Here is an 8,790-nt window from a genome sequence, read left to right on the forward strand (position 1 = left end):
TACAGATCGTGCATTTAAGATGACCCTAACAAGTTATCACTAACAAAACTCGAACTCAATACCTCTTCATCGAAAAAAACAAACCTAACCAATTAAATTAATCACTTGTTAGTAATATCTCAATATTTGACTCATTGGAAAGTGCACAAAAAATATCGATATGAATCAAATGCTGAACCGACCTCATTGATGAATCTGTATATTACATATAGCACGAAATCTAGGCTAAGTGTCGATGGTACTCGATAAATTGTACAACATTATTCATTAACATTTGCAAAATGAAAAAGAGTAGAAGAATAACTTATGATCTTAAAAAATTAATTGATAATGAAAAAATGTTTTTGAATTATTATAAGAGTTTCTACTTGATGCATTAAAAAAGCAATGCATAATATGAAAAATTCTTAATTATGGTACATTTCATTGCTTACAATGAGACACCATTGCTAGCTAGTTGACCTAAAGGGTTCATTAGTCTTCAAATTTTTTGCAAACCGAAATAAAAGGAAAAGAAGACAAGGATCAAAAGTTCACAACAGGCGTTTGGGGTTAGGTAAAAGTACCCTACATTGTTACAGATGCTAGATCATTTATATTAACATACATCATACATTGTCATGTAAATATAAATTTTGAGAAAAAGGTAGGATTAGAATACCGTTGATGTAAACACTCGAATGGATACATATTTATGTTATTTGTACATATTCTCGGCACATAAACAATACACATGCGTAGATATATGCATCACATGAGTACGACGAAAATAATGATTTAAGAGGATATATTTGTTTAATACTATGCTTACACGGTTGAGTTCAAGTACATGCCACGATGCTATGCATCACAAATCGTTTTCCTATGACTTTGCTAATTATCGACAATAGTTGTTTGAGTAATTGACTGAAGAAATTAGTATAATTGCCTCTAGAAGATGCTAATCTATATGCACTCAAACAAATGCTGACTATCATTTTAAATGAGAATCATTAACAGAAAGGTGTAAATGATATGTAGATACCATGCTAGAAGTTGGTGTATTCTTTCCTTACAAAAAGGTAAAAATGATACCTCAATGGCATGCTAAAAAATTAAAATGTCTGTTTTTCCTTCGTAACCAATTAATTATGGCCTACACACACACACACACACACACATATATATATATATATATATATATATATCCTCCATTAACGATGTGGAAAATTTCTTCTTCAATGTTGCTTTTCAACGTCATTCCTTGATAGTAAATTTTTCTTCAAACTGGAAAATTATTGAGATTAGGAAAGGAGGATCGAAGTAGGGGTCTTGCAAGATTCTTTTTTGGTCTTATATATAGTTGTTTCTTTGTTCTTTTTTAAATGTAACCTAAAGATAGAAGAAGAAATTTTAGGCGTTGAAAATGAACATCTATCTCTTTTTTGGAAGACATAATAGTATGTTATTTGATTGAACTGAAATATCTAGGATCTGTTGCTAAAAATTAAATAATTCTTTGCACTATGATTAATGTATGGTGCAAATTTTAATGATTTTCATCGTTAAAACTTAAATTTTTCAAACAAATAGAAAATTCCAATTCCTTGTCAAACAACATTTAAATTTTGATTTGCAAATTCTTATGACTCAAAGGTGATGTTATAGGAGTATTACTTTTCTTGTGTTGTTCAATAAATAAATAAATATATATATATATATATATTAAAGTATGAATTATTAACCAATACACTAATAATAAAATTTTTAATTTTATTACCGAATTTAAAAGATTGACATTTATTGATGTTAGAAAACTATTATTTAATTATCAAATAAGCGTGTGGCAGTAAAACCTCGGCTGATGTGAAATTAAAAACTCTAAATTGATGTAAAGAATAATAATTTTTTAAAATATTTATTAAAAATGAAAATTGCTTACTGTGGTCTTTTAGCTATGCTTTTTGACCTTTTGTACTAAAATGAAGCATCGCATCTATATATGAGGCACTAAAAAGGTGATCAAGGAATCGGATCCATGATACTACCATATATTCCCAGATCCATGATACTACCATGATGGAAAAATGTCAAGCACCTTCTTCTTTAGTAAATTCTTATTCTTAATTATTACATATCCGACGTTCTTGTTTTACAATCGTGTATTAAAATAATTTTACTTGACAAATATAGCATTCCTTTTTCTTTTATACATATCCATATTTAAACTCATATGGTTTCCACTCTTGAATTATAAGATGTTCAATTTCTTGAATCTCATTCCTTACTAGTTTTGATCCAATTCGAACCTTAAACTTTTAACACAATTTTAAATTGTTGGATCATCGTGTTAAGGATAAATTAATTATAGCCTATTGTATGTTTACATATATGATCACCACTTAAGTTTATCTTTACAAAATCAAATTACGCAATAATATATATATATATATATATATTGAATTAATTCATACAGATTTATTTATATTAAATTTAATAAATTTATAAAAAAATTATTTTCATTCATTCTTTAAACGGATTCGAATCTAGATAATCAAAGAAGAGCAATTTTTTTTTGACAGCCAACATATATAAATATATATATTTACTATTTATATTTTGTAGGCAACATGCATGCAGTAATTGACCTCTCTATATATTTGTCATCTTTTTTTTATGTAATTATGGGTTTTTTTTTTCTGAGTTGATAGCTAAAAGAAATGCTGACTCCAAGATCAATTTCCCTAACCTCGATCTTTTGCTTGATCTTGCCCACAAGAAATTAGAAAGTTTTGCGTATAATTATTATAAAGTGTGAAAGCAGTGTTGGACCATTGGATAGCTCTGAAAAATGCCAAATATTCTACCGAACATGCTTGCTAGGAGAATCCAAATATAACAATTGCCAATCAAACAAAATTATCTCCCTCTTAATTTCTAGTCTCTTTTTATTTTTATTTATTTCCTTTTTGTCTTTTAATTTTTTCAGATATCAATTAATTGTTGGATTTGGTCTTAAAAATTTTCACATGAACTATATATTTTCATTTGTAATTCCACACGAGAATCTTGCTTAGCATCCAATTCGAAGAGCAAGCTTCTCGATATTCCACTCAACAATTACATATCGACAAATTGTGCATATAGCTAAACATGATAAAAAAAAAAAAAAAGAACTGAAGAATAAATTTAGAAAATTAAAATACTAGGAATGGTTAGTTTAATTGATCAATTACAAGTTAGACCTATTCACAAGTTGAGCCTTGAAAATGATATTTGAAATCTAAGTGTAATTCGATTCAAAATTTTATTTAATTAAGAAATTTTATTTTTATTTAATTTTAATTTTAAAATATATTTAAAAATATATATTTTTTAATATTTTATAAAAATTTTAAAATCTTTTGAACTGATCCAGCCGATAGAGTCAAACCATACTTAAAGGTTTTTTAATGGCCAATCGGGCCTGGCCAGTCCAACCCATGGACAAACTTACTACTAGCTTCCCCTTTCCGTTTATTGTTGTAATATTATTATAATAACGTTGCTTTCTAGAAATAGTCTTTGTTAATTAATTTGGTAATTGCAATGTGAAAGATTCTTCCGCCGCCTTGCTCTTATTTTAGCAGAATTACCGCCTTTTAGTCAAAAAAAATCTACAAGAATGGGAGGTGAAAATAACATTAATGTCCCAAAATAATAAAATAAATTAGATTAATAAAACTGTCGCCATCTGAATTAATATCATAATTACATTTGCTCCCCAAAAATTTTACCTAAACCTTAACTTGAGAATTTGAGCATATCAAACATATATTCCTTGGAATCTAATAAAGGGGATTTTGCCAATTATGCCATTGAAACCACTAACCAAATATATATATATATATATATATAGAAGATTATATATTATAATGAGGAGGCCACTTTCACAACATTTCTTTTGTGTTGTATTTTTCATTGATGAGTAGTAAACCTAGCAATTTAAAATAAGATAAAGTGACTTGACATAAAAATAATGTAAAAAATATATAAAAATGATACGATTTAAAATTTTAATAAAAATTATAAATAAATTTAATAAAATTAAAATTAAAATTTAATATTTTTATATTAATATTAATTATAATACAAAATTTTTGTATAAAATATAATTTGAATATATAAATTATTAATATTTTATGCGACAACGATCACATCTAATGAGTAGCATAGAGTAAGGTGCCAAAATCACAATTCAATAAAATAGGACAATAGGGGGGTTATGGAAATGATACGTCAGAGAAGAAATTAGAAAGGGAGGGATTAATTGATGGATTATATCGTGACGGTGAAGAGTGATGAGCATGCCTGCACTTGGATGGTCAATCCAGACTCTTGGTGAGAGTGACTTTGGCTAAGCCTTTCCTTTTCAGAATCTTCTCTAATCTTCTCTCTCTTTATATATATTTGGGGGGGGGGGGGGGGGGGGAGAAAGTAGGGACGTCTCCCGTAAAACCATGAGCACTTACTTTACATAGTTATATAATATTCCTTCAATGACTTTTCAAAAAAGAAAGAACCCGTATGACACTGCTATTGAGATGATGACAATGAAATCACTTAGATAAAAATTGGCCAGTGTTCCTTTTGCTCACTATAAAGGTAGTGTATATCAGTTGGCAGTGCAGTTAATTTGCTGGAATATATATTTGGGTTAATTCTCCATTTACATATTATAATATATATGGTTCTTGATGATTTTTAAATAAATTTGTGTATTATCATATAAAATATTAATAATTTATATATTTATATTATATTTTATACAAAAATTATAAATTATAATTTAAGTAGACACAAAAATATAAAATATATTTTTTATTTTGTTAAAGCTATATATATGGTTTTTACTTAAATTTTAAATTAGATCATATTCATATTTTTTTAATATTATCGTATAATATTTTATATTGTAAGTTTAGTTTTAGGAAAACACGAATATAAATATAAAAAAATATATACATTAAAAAAAAAAAAAAAAAAAAAAAAACTTGCTCTAATATCAAAGATATGGAAAGTGGAAACCAAAAGGTAACAGCAACAACTTTTAGGGTCACATATGGAATTTCACATATCTCACAATATACATGATGACATAATGATATACATGATGACATAATGACAAACTTGCAGCTGTTGTTACATTTAAGGCCAGTAAAAGTAAGAAACCTATTTGCTTTCCATCTATGGCAAGTCGAATCAACTTTTTTGGCACCTGTTTTTCGAACTTCGACAAAACACTACGTTTTAGCTAAAATGGGAGTATCTCACTACATCATTGACTTGTAGTTGCAGTTTTCTCGAATAGCCCAAGCCTATAATCAGCCAACCTTGACTTGTATGCAGAAGTCTTGTATTCCCACCATGTGAACTCCTTGTACAAGCTCTCTTCTCCTTCTGCCACTAGCGAGGGTAAAGGCCTTATCTTTTCACTCAAAGGTGGCCCTCCAAAATAGATCATTGAAACTCTTGATCTCAGTGAGTCTGCCAACACCCTATGCCTCACACTTCTAAGCCTCCCATTAGTCATTACCTGCCTCAAATAAACAAAGTTAATCCACATCCAAATCAGAAATTTTATAACAAAGAAAAGAAGTATTGAACACAAGAAGGAAAAATAAGGAAAAAAAAAAACAACCCAAGAATTTAGCCTTAGGAGACTTAAATTAGGGTGAACATATATAAAAAAAGACATGGGCTAACATTAGATCTTGGGCAGGCAGCAGGAGACAAGAGGTGGCAGTGGCACCACACATGAGGCTGAATTAAGGGAACCATTTCAACATGGCATAAAGAGAGACAGAGAGAGAAAGAAAAGAGTTTTTGATGAAACTTGCCTGGAAAGAACTCATTAAAATAGTGACAGATAATGGTGAAGTTTAAAAAAAAAAAAAAAAGGAAGAATTAAGTAAACTTCACCAGGACCCAGTTTCAGATTTCTCTTTCTTCATTAAAAGAAAAGACTGTTGACATTATATACCTGCAAGGCATCACCAACATTGATAAAAAAGGAGGTCTGATCAGGTGGGACTGAAACCCAAGTCTCATCTCTCAGACAGATTTGCAGGCCTGATGTGTTGTTGGATCTTAGGACAGAAATGATCTGCGGGTCTGTGTGCTCCCCGAACCCAATCAAAGTTCTGCCACTCAATGCCTGTAGCTCTGGGCATGGTGGGTAGTGGTTTAGCCTGAAACACGAGTCACTCTTCTCATCTCTTAACAGCCTACTCAACACATTCCTCGGCTCAATTTTCAGACCATCAGCCAACAATTCCAGTACTTCAAATGCCATTCTCTTCACTGCTGTGATATAGTCATTTACAGCTGAGCTGCTTCATCAAAATGCCAAAATTTAGTCTTAACAATTATATTGAAGACGTTAAAGCAAACGATTACGAAGCAGCTTAACTTTCTTTGTTTGTAAAATCTTGGAAACAAAAAGAAAGGTATTTAAAGAGTTAAAAAAGAAAAATGGTCCTCTGTAAAAAGTTTACCGGAAAATTTCAGAGTTTTGCCGGAAAATGTTTAGAGTTTTGAGAGAGGTGACTTGAGGATTGGTATTGAGAAGGAGATATTCAATCCATCCCACATCACCATTTGATCCAATTCTCTTGCTGCCATAGCCAAAAGGGTCGGGAGGACCAGCTTTGTCTTTCTCAGACTGGGGAAGATTGAAAAACCTGATAGCTTCAGCTTCCAATCTGGCAATGAATTCCATTGGAACACCATGATTGACCAGCTTGAAGAAGCCAAACTCCTCACAGGACTTAACTATCAAGGTCTTTGCTTCAGGGTCTCTCAGGTCTATCACTGGAATTCCTGTGAAAGCACTGGTAGGCTTGCATGTTTTGATCAAAGAGTAATGGTCTAATGCTGCAGGCTTTGACAGGACAACCATGGTCGTTGGCTGCTCAGACAAAGAGGAATAAAGATAAAGTAAAGCAAAGAACAGAGTAAACAGGGGAAAGCAGAGAAAGAGGAGAGAATGGGAATGGAGGGATTATAGGAGGGAGATTGATGGTATTTAAATAGGCAAACCGGTGGGGATTTTGCTAATGCATGAATGTCATAGAAAGAGAAAAAAAGGCAGAGGCGTTACTAACTATAGAGAGGAGCCATCTGGCCCTGTGCTGTCTGCTTGCCAATTTATGCTACCGAGGGAAAAATTGAGAACGAAATTTTCTTTTCTTTTCCAACAAATGGACTATAAAATATAAAAATTATTAATGTTTGTGGAACTTGGGTGGGTCTCTTTCCTCTGCGGCGCTGCCTTCTCACTTTTATTTTGGATTAATCAAAAGATTTTCAGGAATTTGCAAAACCCAATTCCTATAAATTTTAATTATTGCATTTTTTATAGCAGATGCTATTTTACCTACCATTAGTGCAGGGAAATTCTATTGCTGATTCTTTATCTTCTGCCTAAAGGCCCTAAACAAACATACAATTAAAACATGGTCTAGACACCCAATTTGATTCAGGTTATAATCAATTGAGTCTGGTTTAAATGGGTAAATTCATTTGTATTTTTATTTGTATTTATTTATTTATTATTATTTATTAATATATTTTTTTATTATTATTTATCTATTAACATATTTTATTATTTATCTATTAATATTCTTTTTTATTTTTATCTTTTCGGCTAGGATTAAGATAAAAAAAAATTTTAGAATTCTATCGTAAATTTGAGATTTAATCAGAGTCTATGTTAGATTCAAAGATTGAATTTCAATCCAAGATGAAATTGAGATTGATCAGAAACTCTTCTGATCAATCCCTATAAATAGATCCATAAATCACAAAGAAAAACACATAGAAAGAATAGACACGGAGAGAGAGCAAAAAGAAAAGAAAAATGGGTATTCAAAAGGGTCAGAAGCAATTTTATGAGTTTTTATTAGAAATTTTTAAGAAATTTTGGTGAATTTTTTGGCGAAATTAGAATTTTTCGATGACTTTCGGTACCGGTTAAATTTTTCGACCAGCTACCCAATTTTCGGTCTACTATTTTCAAAAACTGACTAACTTTTCAACGAACCCAGATTTCAGTAATATTTTTCAAAATTCGACAAGATTCAACCGGTGTTCTTGGTTCTTTAGAGAGAAGGAAGAGAAAAAAAAAGAGAAGATAAAGAGGAAAAGAAGCAATCTGCAGAAAAACAGAAGTTGGAGCCTTTTATAGTGCCGTAAAACGACGTCGTTTTTGCGTTAGTGAACCCACAGGATCCGTACATTTTGCTAAAATCCGACTCGACCCGATCGTCACCCAATCCAGTGACCCGTGTACTAAGCTTCCCCTAGAGCCTAGTCGAGCCCGGTTGCGCGCTCTCGAGCCGTTTTCCTTCCTCAAGCAGAGCCAATCTCAACCGCTCAAGCTGAGCCGCGTTAAGATTTTTTTTAATATTTATTTATTTATTTATTGTTATTATTATTATTATTTATTGATTAGATTAAAGTTATTTAGTATTTCTTATTTTATTTTATTTTATTTTTTTATTTAAATAAAATTTTAAAAAAATATTTTTGCGAAAAAGTTGAAAGTATTAATTTTTCTTGAAAATAGGTTTTTCTAAAAAAAATTTTGAGGAAAAGTTGAAAGTATCAATTTTTCTTGAAATTAAAGTTTCAGAAAAATATTTTGGGGAAAAAGTGAAACTATCAATTTTTCTTGTATAAAAGCAATGAGTTTTTGAAGAGAAAATGATTGATATCTAAAGCTGAATCATTTTTTTTTCATTTTTTTTTTTTGTTTCTTGAATTTTTTTT

At 30.4% G+C, this 8,790-nt stretch overlaps 1 protein-coding gene across 2 annotated transcripts; it reads right to left on the bottom strand.

Annotated features, from left to right (window-relative positions):
- Positions 1–4,999: 4,999 nt before the first annotated feature.
- On the bottom strand, positions 5,000–7,135 carry LOC111278596 (gibberellin 2-beta-dioxygenase-like). 2 transcript variants are annotated; one of them, XM_022865202.2, is made up of 3 exons: positions 6,516–7,135; positions 6,002–6,353; positions 5,000–5,554 (listed from the first exon to the last, which is right to left on the bottom strand). In XM_022865202.2, the coding sequence occupies exons 1-3, from the start codon at positions 6,917–6,919 to the stop codon at positions 5,297–5,299; spliced, it is 1,014 nt and encodes a 337-aa protein (XP_022720937.2). In that variant the 5' UTR covers positions 6,920–7,135; the 3' UTR covers positions 5,000–5,296. The 2 variants fall into 2 exon arrangements, with proteins under 2 accessions (XP_022720937.2, XP_022720938.2); XM_022865203.2 differs by having other exon boundaries at positions 5,002–5,554; positions 6,002–6,350; positions 6,516–7,133.
- Positions 7,136–8,790: the final 1,655 nt, after the last annotated feature.

This window comes from Durio zibethinus, chromosome 8, assembly GCF_047325235.1.
Source record: "Durio zibethinus cultivar Kanyao isolate XHJ-2024 chromosome 8, ASM4732523v1, whole genome shotgun sequence".
NCBI lineage: Eukaryota > Viridiplantae > Streptophyta > Magnoliopsida > Malvales > Malvaceae > Durio > Durio zibethinus.

Excerpts from the sequence above, each read along its gene's own strand:
- LOC111278596 (XM_022865202.2), bottom strand. The coding sequence starts at position 6,919 with ATGGTTGTCCTGTCAAAGCCTGCAGCATTAGACCATTACTCTTTGATC. Across the intron at positions 6,354-6,515 it reads CAAAACTCTGAAATTTTCCG|CAGCTCAGCTGTAAATGACT; the intron begins GTAAACTTTTTA and ends ATTTTGATGAAG. Across the intron at positions 5,555-6,001 it reads ATGTTGGTGATGCCTTGCAG|GTAATGACTAATGGGAGGCT; the intron begins GTATATAATGTC and ends TATTTGAGGCAG.